The sequence below is a fragment of the Anolis carolinensis genome, chromosome 3 (assembly GCF_035594765.1).
Source record: "Anolis carolinensis isolate JA03-04 chromosome 3, rAnoCar3.1.pri, whole genome shotgun sequence".
Lineage (NCBI taxonomy): Eukaryota > Metazoa > Chordata > Lepidosauria > Squamata > Dactyloidae > Anolis > Anolis carolinensis.
Genome location: NC_085843.1, coordinates 232,811,959 through 232,831,109, shown reverse-complemented (window position 1 = coordinate 232,831,109; position 19,151 = coordinate 232,811,959). Strand labels below are relative to the sequence as shown.

Sequence of the window (19,151 nt, the reverse complement as noted above, 5' to 3'; positions counted from 1 at the left end):
AGCTCACAGAAGGCACAGTCTACCTTACGTTTAACAGGATTTTAGCCAAATCACAAATGGAATAATTATCCTGACTTACTGGCCAGATGAGTTTGAGCACCAGCATTTCCAAGAATAGCTGAAAAGGACTGGTACAGCTCAAGATGTTTATGATATAATAAATGATGCAAATGTGTGAAGGGAGAGTATGACAAAATAGCTGGCTAAGATGTCATTAGGGATCCAGATTATGTGTTTAAAAACATCGTAATGGGGAGTTTGAAGGAACATTGCTCCTTGCATTGTGACTATTCTCAGGAAAATAATTAAAGCAGAGTAAGGAAATTGAGAGGGAGAAGGAGAAGAAAGAAGGGGTGTGCTTAGTTTAGATCCCTGAGAAATGTCAGTGCAATGTCATAGGCATTCATCTTCTCCATCAAATGAATCTGCCACTGGGCTTGAAGTCAGCAACTTATACATAGTGACACTAGTCTCTCTTTTCCTCCATAGGAATAGCTTCCTGTGATTCTAAGGGATCTAGGAAAGGTCAGTGACCCCAAGCTTGTGGCCAGAACAGAAGTTTGCAGGTGTCCCAAGCAGAAATATTGAGTTCAAGTATGATTGGACTACACCAATGATTGGTGTATGATTGGACTACACCAAGTTTTCTGAGTAATTTCTGTTTGGGTATACAAGTTATTAAAGGAGTCAAACAAACAATAAAAAGGGAGGTGCTAATTTTGTCCCTGGATATTTGAGCTAGGAACCAGTATAGGATAGAGCATGATGGATAATGAGAAACAGGTGAACTCCCTGTGATACTTGGAGCAGTGTATGAGACCATCTGTCTACCTGAGTCTCACAGATGAAAAATGCACTGTATACTCAAATTTAGTAGAGTTAAAAGAAATGGACAATAACTTTGGTTGGCTCTGGTTTTAGAATATAAAGATCAATAGATTGAACTTGAGGAATAAAAGAGAACTATGAGGAAGTTCCTGATACATGATTGAGTTACAGGACTCAGTCATGTAAAAGGACCCAGTCAGTGCAAAGGCCATGTCTCCCAGAAACATTTAGGTAGAGGTATGTGGAACCAAAGGATACAGGTTGAGCACCCCATATCTGGAATTCCAAATTCTGAAATCCTCCAAAATCCAAAATTGTCCACATATGTGGCTGAAATAGTGACACTTTTACTTTCTGATGGTTCAGTGCACACATACACTTGGTTTCATACACACATTTTAACCTCTTCATTGTTACTTTTTGTTTAAATAATTTGGTGTCAGAAAACTTTGCTGCCTCGCTACTTGGGATATCCAAGGATCATTCATTATGTATTTATCAAATACATGGTTTATGATGTTACATTTATAAACCATATAAAAAGTTTTAGTCCCAATTCAGATTCTTGAGGAAACCTGCTATTTAAGTCTCTCTGCTAGTTCTCTTCATTGTGAAAACTGTTTATTCCTGCTTTCTACTTTTGGTCTTTTAACCAATTACCAGTCTATAAGAGGACATCTCCTCTTATCCAGTGACTTCTAAGATTCATCAGGAATCTTTAGTGAGGGACTTTGTCAAAGCCCTTTTTGAAAGCTTAAGTATACAATTATCTGTCTGCATGCTTGTTGACTTTCTGAGAGAATGCTAAAAGTTTAATGAGACAGGTCATACTTTTTAGAAGCGGTGTTGATTCTTCTGCAGAAAGATTTGTTTCTCTGCGTGCCTGATAATGTTAATAAGGCTTTCTATCAGTTTAAAGAGGACAATTGCCTCCCACCTCTTGTGTCTTCTGATGAATATAAAGGATTTTTGTTGCTGTTGATGGTCTTATATATTCAAAATTAATGTTTGGCATTTCTTGCTTTCCTCTTGCTTTTGCATTGTTTATTCTGTATACTGTTCCTCTTTGGAGCTGGACTGCCATTTTCTGAAGGAAAACACTTTTTCTCTAAAAACTCATGTTGGAGTTTGTGATATCGTTCCTGATTGTGGCATACATTTTAGCTAATCTTTCATTGTGATTTTGAGCAAGCTGACTCTTAACCACTACTGTAAATGTTGCAATTTTGTCAACTGAACATTGATTTTTGTCTATTCTAATGATGTTTTGCATACCTGCTCATATGAGTTCATTGTTATCATATATTTGCTCTTGCTAGTTGCCTTGATCACTCGCTTGGTGATGGGATACAAAATAAACAAACAGAAGTTTTGACAAGGAGCTTAGTCTAGTTTAGCGATGCTTTTTCAGCTTTTGTGGTCATTCTTTCAGATGGAAATTAAATTTGCTTATAATATTACACGTTCATTTGGAAGATGAGTTAAGACAAATTGCTTTGAGCAGTGGGTGCTTTTATTTATTATGCATTAGACATTGGTGTTTAAAAAAGTGAAAATGTGTATCAAAATTCACATAAGCCTGTTTGAGCCCTGTAAAACACAAGAAGTCACAGGCTAAGAAAATACCCAATTAAAAAGCATTTATATTCAATAAGACCAGCAGTGAAAGGACTTCAAAAGGCTTGCCTAAATAAGCTTTATATTGTTTTCAGAAAGCTAGGAGAAGTGGACACTGACAGACCTTCATTCAAGAAAGGCAATTTCTTTATAAGGAATTTGTGGTTCAATCATCAAGAGGTACTTGGGGTTTCTAACTATGTAAATGATGACTAATACTTTGCTTTTATACTAGAGCTCTCCTGTCTAATGATATAAAATGTTATTTATCCCCTTTGTGGCCACACATTAATGGCCTTAGGAGGGCTTTTTATTTCATATCCCAGAAACCAGCTTTTGCTTCTCTTCTCATTTATTTTATTGGACTCCATCAGAGATCAACATGGAATGAGGTTCTGTTTTGTTTACAATTGTGTGTAACAGGTAGGATAGTTTAATCAAAATATTGTACCTGCATCTTGCATATTTTAAAACTGTTAATGCCAATATCACTATTTGAACTTACTATGAATTATGGAATTAATAATATTTGTTTTGGTGCACATAGGATCCTGGAAAGAGAAAATTATTATTGTTATTAGACAACTGCAAATTGTTTTATCTGTTTTTTGTGACGCAATAAAACAGATTTGAATTTTCTTTTACAAGTTAGCGAGAGATTGATCATTTGTAGGATTAGGAACTGATTATTTGATATTAATATATGTTGTCCAAGTGTGAATTGTAACAGAGAAGGAATACTGGTACAGTAGAGTCTCACTTATCCAACACTCGCTTATCCAACGTTCTGGATTATCCAACGCATTTTTGTAGTCAATGTTTTCAATATATCGTGATATTTTGGTGCTAAATTCATAAATACAGTAACTACTACATAGCATTACTGCATATTGAACTACTTTTTCTGCCAAATTTGTTGTCTAACATGATGTTTTGGTGCTTCATTTGTAAAATCATAACCTAATTTGATGTTTAATAGGCTTTTCCTTAATGCCTCCTTATTATCCAACATATTCGCTTATCCAACATTCTGCCGGCCCGTTTATGTTGGATAAGTGAGACTCTACTGTATATGATATTTTATCTTAGAGTATATGGCTTGTGTATGAAGTCTCTGTTAAGAAGAGAAAATGTATATTACCCTTCTGTAAGGAAGTGCTCCCATCAGATCTTGTAAAATAACATCTTTAGTTTTTCCTGGTGTTATGATAAATGATGTATCCCCTTCTATGAAGACTGAAACAGTATTTGGCATTGGGGAGACATGACATCAGTGTGGTAGTTAACTTGGGCTCTGTTTTATCCATTGTGAAATTGCGTGTTATCTTACTTCTGGCGCTAGCTGTCCCTTTTAAAGGAGCCTATCCCAAAATAAAATGTACCTGTCAAATATTGAAATCTATAAACCATACACAGCATGGAAAATGATTGCTGCATGCTATTTCCCTAAGAATTTATGTCCTATCATGTTTCAAAAATGCTGAGACTAAAGAGATGGAAAGCTTGTTTTGAGTTTCTTTTAGCAGCTATTATGCCATTGACATTTTACAGCTCTGATTGAAGCTGTTCTGAAGAGATGCTTCTCTGATGTCAATGTGGCAGCTAAGAACTAACTCAAAGAGATTAGAAAAGGAAGTACAACATACTGTATATAGTCATATAGAAATGTTGAATTTTTAGTAAAAACATAGCCCTGCAAAACCTGGGTCAACTTTGTGAGTAGAGTGCCATGAGGTAAGAGCATAGTCCATCCTGGAAGAAGCACTAATCTTCTTACTTTTTCTGCTGTGGCGCTGATTCTGGACTTTTTGAATGCCTGGGTGGCAGCCAGGGGTGGTTGGCCTCCTGAGTAGTATTCAGGTACTATCCCCTCTTCACAGAATCACTACTGCCTTATCCATGGCACATATCAAAATCCAGATTTTTGACCTCAAAACGTACCCTTGACTTATATGTGTTTGACTGATGCATTACTATGTACAGTAATCTGCCCATCCACATCTTGGCAGACCAGAAAGTACAGGTGTAAGTGTACATAAGCAAGCTAGGCTAATAATAATGATACTGTGGGTTGGATTTTATTACGTTGATTTATTTATTTAACTTTATTAAGAAAAAAGAACTAGGGAATTATGACCAGGATCTTTTTAACACTGGAAGGGGAAAAGCCTACTGAAGGAATTGTTTGTTTAGTAGGAAGCAAGAAAGGCAAACATTTAAGGAGTTCGGATTAGAATAATTTTCTGTGGCAAATTGTTACCTACAGTAGTAAGAGTTCTCCACTATGGGCAATACAATGACTAAAGATAGTTTTTTAGTGTATGCCTTCCTTCTTCTCAAATTGTTCAAGATAATTAATAGTGTCTCATATAAGTAATTTCCCAATAAACAGCAAAAACATCAAGCAGATAGTAAAGAGGGAGATGGGGGATGGTGGTGGGGGAAGAGAAGGGATCTATGTTAATTGCTGTAATAACATGTTTCATGCATATGTCTATGTTTGATGTTTTTTTCGTTTTGATAGTTTTAATCTACAGTTGTATGTTTTTGATTTAGATATGTGATATATATATATGTGTGTGTGTGTGTGTGTGTGTAAGGCATTGAATTTTGCCATTTATTATGTTGTAAACTGCTTTGAGTCCCCCCAAGGTTGAGAAAAGCGGTATAGAAATGCAGATAATAATAATAATAATAATAATAATAATAATAATAATAATAATAATAATAATAATACCAGCCAGAGGCCTATAAATATCTGGGCATATTACAGCTGGACAACATCAAACATGAACATGTGAAAACTGTGGTCAGCAAAGAATACACACAAAGGGTCAGAAAAATTCTCAAAAGCAAGCTCAATGGAGGCAACACCATCAAGGCCATAAACACCTCGGCCATACCTGTCATAAGATATACTGCTGGCATTATAAATTGGACACAGGCGGAACTGGACAATTTGGACAGAAAAACAAGAAAACTCATGACCATTCATCATTCACTGCACCCTCGCAGTGATGTTGACCGGCTATATCTACCTAGAAGATCAGGGGGCAGAGGACTCTTACAAGTCAAACAAGCAGTCAAAGAAGAAGAACATGCCCTGGCAGAATATGTCAAGCAAAGTGAAGAACCTGCTTTGATTGAAGTCAAAAATCAGAAACTCCTCAAAGCACAGCAGACAAAAAACCAGTACAAGAAAACCACACTACAAAATAGAGCTGACAGCTGGCACAACAAAACATTGCATGGGAAGTTCCTTGACAAAATTGAAGGAAAAGCTGATAAGGAGAAGACCTGGCTCTGGCTCACGAATGGGACCCTGAAGAAGGAGACAGAAGGCCTGATCCTTGCAGCCCAGGAGCAAGCCATCAGAACAAATGCAATTAAGGCCAAGATCGAAAAATCAGCTGACGACCCAAAGTGCAGACTCTGCAAGGAAACCGACGAAACCATTGATCATATCCTCAGCTGCTGTAAGAAAATTGCACAGACAGACTACAAACAGAGGCACAACTATGTGGCCCAAATGATTCATTGGAACTTATGCCTCAAGTACCACCTGCCAGCAGCAAAGAACTGGTGGGATCACAAACCTGCAAAGGTCATGGAAAATGAACACGCAAAGATACTGTGGGACTTCCGAATCCAGACTGACAAAGTTCTGGAACACAACACACCAGACATCGCAGTTGTGGAAAAGAACAAGGTTTGGATCATTGATGTTGCCATCCCAGGTGACAGTCGCATTGATGAAAAACAACAGGAAAAACTCAGCCGCTACCAGGACCTCAAGATTGAACTTCAAAGACTCTGGCAGAAACCAGTGCAGGTGGTCCCGGTGGTGATGGGCACACTGGGTGCCGTGCCAAAAGATCTCAGCCGGCATTTGGAAACAATAGACATTGACAAAATTACGATCTGCCAACTGCAAAAGGCCACCCTACTGGGATCTGCACGCATCATCCGAAAATACATCACACAGTCCTAGACACTTGGGAAGTGTTCGACTTGTGATTTTGTGAAACAAAATCCAGCATAACTATCTCGTTTGCTGTGTCATACAACGTCGTTGTGTCAATAATAATAATAATAATAATAATAATAATCATAAAGGACAGTAACATACAAAAATGTTTGGGTCAAAATTCAGCTTAATCTATGTGAAATTTCCATACAACTAGAATTATGCAGTGTACGTAATGGCTTAGATGTGTTTAAAAGACATATGCATGAGTACACAGGTATATTGACTAGGAGAGATTTCTAGGTGGAAGTTTCTCTATGTTTTTGGCCTAAAGTGTGTCACATGCTTAGGAATGCAGTCAAATTATAATGGTGACAAAGTGCCAGAAAGAAGAGGGTGACTGAAGAGCAAAAAATGAGCCTCAGGCAGTGGAAAATGCTAGGAACACAGAGTTTGGCCAAGCCTCAGGGACATGTTGGAGATTTTGCCATGCATTAACAGCCATGAGATATTATTTTCCCCTTTTTAAGTACAGGCACTTTCTCACCAGACTGTTTCCACAACAAGACATTTTTTTTCAAAATGCAATTAGTACTCATCTTTGGGAAAAGAGATAGATATGAAGGATGCCTGTGTTTTTGGATACATTTGCTTTTTTTCGACTTCGTAACAGGCTAATTTGTATTTTATACATCACCTTTCCAGGGAATTCCCACTCAACCTTACTCAAGAAAAGATTCTTGCATTTGTTCATTCAGCTCCCTCTGTCAGCTCCAGCTCCATGCGGAGACATGAGAGAACCTCCCACAAAGATGGTAAAACATCAAACATTAAGGGCAACATCCTTACAGACGGCCAGTTCTCTCACATCAGAAACAACTTGCAGTTTCTCAAGTCGCTCCTGACATGAAAAAAAATCAATATACAATGCAATGAAGCAAATCAAACAAAATAAATTTGCACTCCCAAATACAGAATACGGTAAGAAATACCGTGAGAGAGTCAGCATGCTTTAGTGATTTGAGCATTGGAGTATGATTCTGGTGATCACAGTTTGAGTCTATACTCAGCTATTGAAAGCTACTTAGGCAAGGCACACTCTATCAGTCTCAGAAGGAGACAGCAGCAACCCCCCCTTGAACATACCTTGCTAAAATGTAATAGATTTACCTTAAGATCACCACAAACTGAAATTGTTTTGAAGGCACAGAACAATAAAACTACACTGATTGTAGTAGTATTTTTTGAATAAATATACAGTTTGAATTGTGCAACAAGTATTTTTTCCATCTCTCAAGTCAATTGGAATGGATTGTTGCTTGAAATAAGCAAATAAACAAACAGCTTTGAAATGATATTTCCCATGCTTATGAAAATTAAATGTAATCACTTACACTAGCTGACATCTAAATTTAATTGGCTTGTCTAACCTCCTGCATTGTATTTTTAAAGATAAAACCCAATGATTATTTGAAATGTTTTGCTGGAGCTACTACTGTATTCTGGTTTGAGTAGCATGGCTCTTTATATCCACCAATGACCATTGATTAATATCCCTCTGGTATCATTTGTTCTAATACAACTTATTAGGACAGGAAAGGAATCTGTTTAAAAGCAGTTTCTTACTATGCATCTCTGCCCATCATGTGGCTCATAGGTTTTGAGTTCTGTCCACTGATGCATGAAAAGCTTTCGTCTTTGTTAAGACCCACTGCTAATGGGGAAATGGACATCTTCTATTTAGTTTCATGTTTGATGGATGGAATTGCTAGCAAATCTCCAGTTGCAAACTCTTTTTTCACCCTCGGCTTGTTGTTTGGGAGTAGAATCTATTTCACGTTTCCACTGCTATCCATATGGATTAGCTTACTATGATTGTTCCTGTGATTTGCTAGAGACAGAGCTGTCTATCGTCTTGCATTTCCAGTGTGAGAAGGAATGTAAGGGCATGTCATGGGAAGGCAATTTGTATCTATTTGTCCTTGTGGAAATAACTAAACTGCAAAGTAACTCTGGCCAGAGCTTGGGTGCATTTAGGTTTCATTGATTTTGATAAGGTTTTGATTTGCATAACTGCATACTGGGTATTGGCTTCTTAAGGCAAATCATAATGAACATCTGATGAGAATTGTCGCCTGTTGTACTCTTGTTTCAAGGAAGAAATAGATCATAAAGATTTTAATGGAGAATGTATTTCAGCTAACTTGCATCTGCATTGGAATCATCCAACAGTATTAACAACCTAATATTGCTTTTCTTGAAGTGCTGTCTCTAAGAATTCTAAAGTCACTGTGCATGTTTTTTTTTATTTCTTAAGAGCCAAGGGAATAATATGTTAGACATAGCATAGAATTAGATCAATGAGGAAAATGTAGACTATTGGTTTAAAGAAACTGTTGTGCTATGACCTTAGAGAGCATTTTTATAAAATGATGAACAGGTGGTACCTGACTCCAGCAAAACTTGCTAAAATGTATAAGGAGAAGTTTTGGAACAACAAGAAGTTTTGGAAATGCGAAGAACAAGAAGGATCTTTCTTCCACATGTGGTGGTCCTGTAAAAAGGCAAGAGAATTATGGGGGCAAGGTATGAAAAAACTACAAGATTTTTTTCAATCTGAGATGCAGTTTGAGCCTGAATTTGGAATGTCAAATTCACAAACAAAATCACTAAACTGCAAAGTATTGCACTACATGATAATAGCAGCATGGGCATTATCTGCACAACATTAGAAGAAGGCAGACCTCCCGACACCACCAAATGCACATCAGTCTTTTAGCTGCACGGTAGTTCACAACTGAACATTTAACGATACAAGAAACCAAGTAATAGGTTGAAATAAGAACAAATATAGTTACGCATGCTTAAGTTGTCCCATCTAGGTAGGATTCAGCTATGTAGTCTGAACTCATTTGCTGGGTCCAAGAGAAAACAGATATCGTCCAAATTTGTATTAATAATAAACAGCCACAATTCTTAACAGTGTTGAAACCTATAGAGCATTTGAAAGCTTGGTGCCTGTGAGCTTGAAACTGGAATGTATCGGCAGGACAAAAGCATTCCTGCATTTTCTTCCTCTTGCTGTTGTACATGCTCTCTTTCAAATAGAATTCCTAGAGGGTTCTCTTTTTTTATCAAAGTGCCAAATTTAGACTTTAGCATCTGTCTTGGTGATGCTGATTAAATTAAAACCTTGGTGGTCTCTCTAACTGATCATGTTTCTTTTTGTGTTGAAAAATGAAATGTGCACTTCATTTTTAAAGTAATACTTTAGACTGGTACCATCTTGCTCTCTTTGCAATGCAGTTGGTTATCTTCCACCTATGAATATTTATATGGATCTCTTCTCCCCATGTGAGGATTCACTGCAAGCTGTGTTCTTGAAATGGGAAAAAACTGTCTTAAGGCTCAGATTTATTAAAATAAAGGATCTAGTTTAAAATTGACTAATTAAAAGGCAAGTGAGCAAGTTTCCCATTCAGATTGTGAAACTGACCAGATCATGTTTACTCAAAGGTAACTCTGCAGATCCCTTATCCTGCATTCTTTTTTTTAAAAAAAATTATGAACTACCATGACTCCATCTAAATAAAGTGCTCAAATGATGCTGAGATTACCTGTGTTTCAATGTTCAGAGAAGAGGGAATTGTAAGAATGAGTCTTTGGGAAGGGGAAGGGGAGGAGACCTACTCAAATCTGTTGTATCCACTGTGTTGATGGACTGTGGAAATGTGATGGTTAACAACTGAAGGAGACATCTGTCTGGTAGCATCCTAATATATAGTGTAGAACTATAAGTGCCAGTGTTATAGTGCACTAGCTATTTGTAGAGTGTTCCAGTGGTATAAACGTGGCAAGTTTGCCTTTCTTCCTTTAAGCACAATTGTGGACTTAACCTGGTCTGTTGTGTCATGTATGGGTTTCTATGGAGTTTTGTTTGGTGCTAACTTTTCCATGCTCACTTTTCCCTTGCAGAGTTACTGGTATCCCAGTGAAGGAGAGAGTCAAAGTTTCTCAGAACTGGAGGCATGGACGCTGTCGGAGAGTCCCACTCCTCAAATGGAAGCGCAAGCAAGTGGCTCCTTTCTCCCCCTCATACCACAGAATTTCCTTATTTTTGAGTTCATTCTATTCTTGATTTATGTTAGGTTATTTCAAATCTGAATATTCTGAAACTGGGTAGATGCTGCTTTGTTTGTACCCTGATGTAGGCTATATATGTTTATTAACAGCCTTTCTATTCAGATTATATTTCATTTTGATTTATAACATGACAGTACCAGGTTTTTCCTGTAGAATATCTGCAGGTAGGAACTGGTGGATCAGATGGCTTTTAAGAAGACAGATTGATAAAGAGCTTGGCAACTGTGATGAATTGGGCCACTGAAAATGGCTTTAATTTTTTTTTTTTTTAAGTGGAATTGATTTGAAGTTCATTTCTAGTCTTTGGTTTTTTTAAATCAACTTTAAAAAAAAACTAAATCATGGTTTGTGAGCTTTGCTTTATGGGAGATTTGCATTCTTAGAAAACATTATGGATTGTCAATTATAACTTTTTCACCAAACATTTTCCTTGTGGTTATGAGAATTTAGGGCCTATAAGAATAGATAGTACGTAATGTCCTCTCCTGGCATGCAACCCATGGTCTTATGTGTGTTCACCCCTCGGTTAAAGATACAGTAGAGTCTCACTTATCCAACACTCGCTTATCCAACGTTCTGGATTATCCAACGCATTTTGGGAGTCAATGTTTTCAATATATCGTGATATTTTGGTGTTAAATTCATAAATACAGTAATTACTACATAGCATTACTGCGTATTGGACTACTTTTTTTTGCCAAATTTGTTGTCTAACATGATGTTTTGGTGCTTCATTTGTAAAATCATAACCTAATCTGATGTTTAATAGGCTTTTCCTTAATGCCTCCTTATTATCCAACATATTCGCTTATCCAACATTCTGTCGGCCCGTTTATGTTGGATAAGTGAGACTCTACTGTAGTTGAAAAATTGCTTTTCTTTCTTCTCAGTTTCAAAAGTATTGTGACTTCCTGAATATAATGTGTTATAATAACAACTACATTATTCTTATCAATTGTGTCTCAAAGGTATTTGACATCTTTCTTCTAGGTTGTTCTTAAGATGCAAGGAGATAGTGTCAAATTAGCACTCAAACAGCTGAAATAAATAGCGGAGGGGTAAAAAAATTTCCCTTCAGCTTGTCTATGAGTACAAAAGTACTTATTGGATAAACATAGTGGTACTTTTAGTGATGAGATGCCCCCTTCAAATTTTTGTTTTAAAAATTTTCTGCTAGCTGACACAATTTTGCTCCTTATATTTTTTGTTCTCTTGCTAGCTCTTATTTTTTTTGAAAATCATTATTATATTATGTTTATTTATTTCCACTTTTTCCTCTCCATAAGGAGACTGAAAGCAGATTACATTAAAAGCATTTCAATACGATTTTAAATCTACAAATATACAAACATTTAAACAGAATTAAATAGGTAAGCACAGATAAATCACTTTTTGTCACACTATTTTTCAAATACACTTCTTTGAAGCTTATTAATTCCATACGTCTTGCAGTATATAGTACATTTTTTCACCAAAATATTTTTATTTGTACATATATCAAATAGGTGGGCCTACTCATAGCAGGGCTTCCCATTATGTTTTAACTGAGTTAGCAAGTACAGTGTGATTTCTTAAATAATTGTTTGGATGTTCTCTAGTACTAACTTATGATGTATATTGACATTTAGTATAATTTGCAACTAGTAAGTGCAGTTCACCTATCAGTACTTACCATACTAATGTGTGGATTGGAATGTAGTTGTCTTTCAGATTTTACACTTTTCTAGATGTTGTAATGCAGTTCCAGTTCCAGAAGCTTTAACATGTACATATTTAGAAATTGATGTTTTGTGAGGATGGGTATTGAAAAATGCATAATTTGTCCAAATATAGGCTGAAAACCCTATGTATATATTAATATCTGTACAGTAAAAACAATAATGTGACCAATTGCATTTTGAATGTCTGCTTATGAAACAGTTCCAGATCAAAAATAGACTTGCCTGTCCATTCCTATGTCTAATACTTAAATTATTTTTTCTTCAGTTTAATGCCCTGGATGCAGTTGGATGGGGACTACCTCTACTTATCCCAAGCAGAAGACATCCATGTTTATTGGCTAGATCCCAATGTCACCAGCTTGCAATGCAGTCCTCAGGTGGTCTTCTCTGGACATCAGGAGGACGTGTGCCGCTTTGTGCTTGCTAATGGCTATATTGTCAGCGGAGGAGGGTAAGCCCTTTGTTGTAGAAAAAGGGGTGGAGAATGATGGTGGCCAAGCCATCCAGCAATAGTTTATAGGTGCACTTGAATGAGAGCTGGAAAATGGTCTCCCAGAGCGTGCATATTACGTGATTTCCTTTTATTTTAGTAGATGGTTCTATGGAGGTTTCTAGGTAAATCAGTCCTACTAGCCATGTCTGTATGCAGAGAATGTGATACAAGGTTGAAAGTTCAATATCCTAAGTCTTTTTCTTTTAGTTTTAAAGGGGGTGGATTTAATGGCAGCAATTATATATTTGTCAGGGTAAGGCAATACCTGCTGAAATCTAAAAAGACCACAGAGGTGATTAAAACAGAAATGTCTTGGATGATAACTTTAGTGGCCTCCATAGCTCTTGCTGATATTACCCAAAATAAAAATATATATGCAAAACATCAAAATTAAAAAAAAAAACATTCTGCAAGTTTGCTTGATTTACATTACTTATGCAAGTAACAACATTCTTCCTGCTTTGGCACAGAATATGGATTTCTAAGCACAGGATTCATTTTTTAAACCAAGACGTATACAGATACCTTCTCATGTTCATACCATTGTAAGACACGGAATCGTCCAATCATATGCATGTGTTGTATTCATTTTCTTTATCTAATGTTTCTAATCTCCCTGATAAAACATAACTTTTATGTCCTGTACAATATTCACTGACAAATACGTAATTTGCATTATAGTTTAAGAAATGTTTCTCATATAATTGTATATGCAGTATGAAGGAGAATAAACATCAAGTATAGCCTATGAATAATCTTTTTTCATGGCTATGATAAAATATAGAGTTTGTCAAAGCTCATTGGTTTCCCTTTATTTTAGATGCTAAAGAAAAGTAAATCACAGCTGTCCAGATGTACATTATTTTTGTTCATAATATAGCATAGAGGTGGGCAGGTTTACCCTTTTAAATGTTATGGTCCTGGAACTTGCCCCAGTAAATCAATGAAGCCAATTGTGAATGGTGCCGGCAGCTGTAATCTAACAACAATTTGAGGACCACAGTTGTCCATTCACCTGATCCAGTAATATGAAGTGGGGTTTAGTTCCTTGGCTTCTAATTTTAGAGAGTAGGTACTCTGCTTGGATATTGGTAGCTACTATGTCAATGGTCAGAGTGTTAAGTGCCCTATGCCTTTATTGCAAGCATTTTCCTACCTGAGGATTTATTTTTCAGAGATGGTGCTATTGTTCTCCATAAACGTAATGGCTCCTGCAGCTTCAAGTTTTTGGGGCATGAACAGGAAGTGAACTGTGTGGATTCCCAAGGTGGCATTATTGTAAGTGGCTCCAGGGACAAAACAGCAAAGGTGAGATCATATGCCTTGTTTCACAGTTATGCTTACAGGTGTTCTTTACTTAAGCATGTAAAGAGATTTGGATAAGGGACATAGCAGTTTCATCCAGGTTAATAAAGTTTAACAAAAAAAACCCAGTTAAATTCCTGCCAAATTCTGGATTGTTTAAAGTCTGTCTGACACCACATATTTCAAATATTTATGTACGTGTTTACTTTATATTCCACATTCTTTCTAGTTTGGGACCTAAGACAGCTCACGACATAGATTGTCTGAAACAAATTAAATACAGAGGGTTGTGGTACATACACTCTGATCCAACAGACATAACATAGAGGCAGACTCTATTGAATTCAGTGGAACATACATCCAAGGATTCATGCTTTAAGAGTGGAAGATTATTTTACTTAATTACCCACATGGGATTTTGCTCTCTTAGAGCCATATTCTTTTAAGATTAAGACAATTTTTGACTTTCTGGATAGGAAAACAGCCCAGTTCTTGATTTTTAAACCATTCTTCGGTCTTCCATTATGGAGATTGTGAGATATTTAAGTGTAGTTACCCTGCTATTGGGAGCTTTGGAAATACCTCATGACCTTGAAAGCAAACAGTTCAATGTCAAAATAAATTCTGATTTAATTGTATGCATTTTTTTTGCTTAAACCCCCCCCAGAAATGGAATCTGATTCACCTAACACTTTTCCATCCTGATCTTTATAAGCAGAGAATGGCTTTTATTTTTACCAAGTGACATTTACCTTGTGTTGACTTCTAGCTGGAAGGGAATCCCTTCTAGCTCTAATGGGAGCTATAAGTGCATTGGGTGCTTTGGAGGGATAGTGAGTGTTGATTAGGACTGAGCTTTGAGTAGCTGCTAATGCACATTCCTCATTGATAGGCACTAGATAGCATGCTCCCAGCAATATTTTTAACCTGTATGAGATAGGGGTGCATTAAAAGAGCTCAGCGTTTCTGCTGCTTTTGCTGACACAAGGTGCCACATTCCCCACTGACACTGAATAGCCTGCAATCCTGAGCATTATCAACAAACAAACAAATACAAACCTCCCAGCTTTGAATTTCCGTAAGTCATGGGGGGATAGTTGTGGAGAGAAAATGAGAGGCTTGGATCTTTGGATCCAGTAAACGAGAGATCAGTTTGTGGGACAGGGATGAAAGAAACATTGAAATCTTGAAGGATTCCAGGAGCTTAAGGTTATTCCCTAGTTATTCTCTAGCTTAAGGTTATTCCCTACCAATAGTTACAGATTGGTAATACATTGTGTGAATGTGTACTAAGGGGACTTAGCAATTAGTACAAAATATATTCTGGGTTTCAGTGTTCTCTTTTCCATCAAGGATTTTAGTGAAGTAGAATACTATGGAAAAAAGTATTAAGAGCACCAACCTATAGTTGTCAAGATGAGATAAAATAGGAATTTGTTTTGGCATGCGCTCATGTATAATTTAAGCAGAAACATTTCTGTGGCCTCAAACAAAGCATGAACTGATTTAGACAGCATTAATACTGGCCTCTTCTCTCTCTTTTGTTGGTGTTATCTATGAAGTCTTTGTCCTGAAATATCACAACCAAAGTATTGTGGTGGGATATGGAACTTAGGCAGGCTCTGCTAATATCAGATTGTGCCGAAAAGATCGGGAGTGTTTATTTTCAAACACAGCTTCCTTTCCCCCTCTTCTTTTAGGTTTGGTCCCTATCCCCAGGTAGAGCTGGGAAGTGTCTGCATACAATACAGACTGAAGACCGTGTCTGGTCCATTGCCATTAGTCCTTTATCAAGGTAACCAAAATTTAAAATTGTATTTGAAATGTTCACATTTAATAATGTTTTTCTTCATCTGTAAATCTGGCTGTCATTACAATTGTGCAAAATGTCTAAAACTTGGTGTCAACTCATCATTATTTTTCTTACCCTGAAATCTTATTTGCCCAGAGGCAGCCAGTTATACAGGGAGAGAGTATATGTTAGTTGAAGAATGTCTAGGTTTTCTTGAATTTTGTAGGTTTTCTTTTCTCCTTTAATTTTGAATCTGGGAAAGAGAACTAGATTAGCACAGGAAGATTGATTTGAAAGTTCTGATAAAATGGAAGCTGCCAAGGAAAGTTGACATAATCTTATGTATCATGCCCACCCAATCACAGGCCGGGGGCGGGGGGGGGGGAATCAGGTGAATGAAAGAAACTGAAAGTTGTAGCAACAAGCAAATTGTACATGTGCCAGTATCAAAACAATTCTAGAAAACAAACAGCTACTTTCCATTTTATTGAATAGCTTTACATTTGGAGGAGTTGAAGTATTTCATTTAGTTAGGTGTCTAATAGTTTTGTACTCTTGGCCTGCATTTGTTTTATGGGCTGCTATAAACTAGAAAGGGAGACTGCAGCAAGCCAGTTTGTACTATGGATGTACTCACTTACTATTCTGAAAAGCTTTGATTTGTGAATTTTCCTGTGACTTGCTTTAAATTTGGTCTAAACCTAACTTTACAGATTTTGTGGAACTTTTCAGTAGGCTGCTAGTTAAAGCAGGGGTACGTCTGGCCCATTATGGTGAATGATACCTCTTCTATGTACTGGCTTTCAGTTCACATTAGTAGTTTGAATTAAATGAGACTATGAGTTAAATGTGTTAGCCACAAACCTACTGAGCGTTATTTGAGATTCATTTTGAAGTAGCAGACATAAAAATGGTCAAAAAGGCAGAGTACTGAAATTTCTAATTGTTAAAAACTTGGTTAAACCAGTACTAAGGGTTTTCAGGCTGCTTGTTCAGAGGTCTTCCGCTTGAACTTTGGGAAGTATGCCCTGGATGTGATGCTATGACTAGGGGAGCCTTTGTATAGCACACTGTTTTGTCCTTCTAAGTGATGACCTGCAGGGCTGGCCTCTTGTCAGAGCACTGACTTCTCTCCCTGGAGTGAACACACACTCTCTGTCACAATATTTACCTAGCGTCTTCTTGCCCCTACTGGGTGATAAATGGAAGCTTGCAGAGTGGCTTCTCCATCAGCAACCTCAGGTTTGCATCACTTGCTTGTTTTATGATGCCGATCCCACTGCATCTCCTTTTCTTCCCCAAACCCAAGCATTAGAGCCGATTAGCCACGTCATTAATTCTTCAATTTGATGGCTGATATAGCAAGGCCTGAAACACGCTGCTGACCCTGTATAATAGAACCTTGCTCCTTAACATATTAATGATGGGAGAAGTTAATTAAAATTCCACAGAGCGGAGGTGTCAGCTAACCTATAAACCTGTCGCTTCCAAGAAAATGTCACTGGCATCCTAGAAGAAACAGTTTGAGGGCAAGAGGGGACATTACTTGCGCAGGCTGAGATTTTCCACCCACATCAAGTTAAATGGATTGTTTGGTCTCTCTGAGTAGAGTTAGTTTCAAAGTGACTCAATATCCTTGCATCTTGGTTGGTTTTAAAGTTTTTTTGTTTCTCCTTTGCTCTGCGTACACACATTTAGGAAGTTGAATTATTGTCTATCTTATGGAGAAGAGCATCATTATTATAAATAGCTGTGAACAAGCCGACTATTTTCTCCTTACCCTGAAATATGCAGTATGTTTGGTACACCTGAGTTTTCATTTATGATCTTCTTGACATTTGGTGGATTGGATGACAATATTATAGTAACTTACCTCTGTTCTGCAAGTGGAAACACACCCTTAAGTTGTAAGAATTTAAGATTTCATGCTGGCTTTGCTGGTCCCAAAATTGTCCCCCCGCATGTAAGTTGCAGATAGTTAAGAAATTAGTCCAGGCAAGTATCTAGGTGGAAGGGATGCTCTTGACCTTCCAAATCCTAGATTTCACTTGTCCTTCTGGTTGGCTTATGATAATCTATTGTCTAATTGATGGCATTCTTTTGATCTGTAGACTAATCTGTTAAGGCTGTCTTACATCATGGCCATCCATTGAATACAAGTAGATGTTCTTCTAATCTCTTGTTGTCCTGAGATGCTATGGCACTGCTGACTTCATAATGTCAGTATGGTGATAGGACTGTTTCTACCTGTTTCTTTTGCCTCTCCAGTGTGGGAACTGAAGTGCTGTTTGTTATCTGAAAGGAGATTTAACTTGTCACTGATGGTGGCAAATGCACTGTCAAGATCCTAGTTTGATTTGCAGCTCTTGGGTTCAGTTTGCACTGCTGACTTCTGCTCAGAATGGACCTGTGGATTCTTGTAGACTTGTTCCTTGTAAAGCATTGCTAACTACATTTCTCCTGAAACAGCAATGCAGATTTTTCTCAGCTTGACTTTTTTTCTTCCTACCTTTTCTTCTCTCTTTTTCCTTTTTGAGGAGAGCAAGACAGTTGTGGATTTTTGCCTTGATCTTATTCACCTGTTTGCTTAAAGCTTTATATACAGAGTGTTTTGAAAAGATGGACCTGGTTTGAAATCACTGTATCTCAGCAACCACAAACTGTCCAGGAATGAAACTCTTGCCACATGAATTTATTTATTTAGTTATTTATTTATAGTATTTATATTCTGCCCTTCTTACTCTGAAGGGGACTCAGGGTGGATCACAATGCACATATACATGGCAAAAATTCAATGCCATTATTAGACATACAACACACAGACAGACAGACAGTAGAGGTGATTCAATATTTTTCCAACTTCCAGCTTAAGGTTGGAGCTTAAAGTTTTGATTACCTCTAGATGTCTCTCCCAGTGCAGAAATAGCCCCTAGCCTCAATCATTTGGTAACCCTGCAACATAAAGCCTAATGAGACATTTTCCATTTGGGAGGGGGGGTTATTTTTTTTATGTGTTTATGGTTCAAAATGGTTATTAAAACTTGATAACTAATTAAAGCGTTTATAGCTGTTTGTGTAATTGTAACATGTTGCCATCAGGAAATATATTGCTTTGAAATAGTCTCCACCATTTTGCAACAGCCTGTATTCTGGCACAATGGAATTTTGTAGAGTCTAAAAATACTTTACAATATTGATTAGATACGTTATTTTTTGGGAGGAGATAGACCATACAAATACATACTTATCTAATTATAGCAACAAATTATGCATAGTATTGAGATG

At 37.1% G+C, this 19,151-nt stretch overlaps 1 protein-coding gene across 1 annotated transcript in view; it reads left to right on the top strand.

Annotated features, from left to right (window-relative positions):
- fbxw4 (F-box and WD repeat domain containing 4) overlaps window positions 1-19,151 on the top strand; it is a 73,141-nt gene that overhangs the window by 8,308 nt on the left and 45,682 nt on the right. Inside the window, exons 2-5 of the mRNA XM_003224236.4 lie at window positions 10,388-10,483; window positions 12,542-12,727; window positions 13,945-14,077; window positions 15,775-15,869. Coding sequence (XP_003224284.2) covers window positions 10,388-10,483; window positions 12,542-12,727; window positions 13,945-14,077; window positions 15,775-15,869 — 510 coding nt within the window. The remainder of the gene's footprint in view (window positions 1-10,387; window positions 10,484-12,541; window positions 12,728-13,944; window positions 14,078-15,774; window positions 15,870-19,151) is intronic.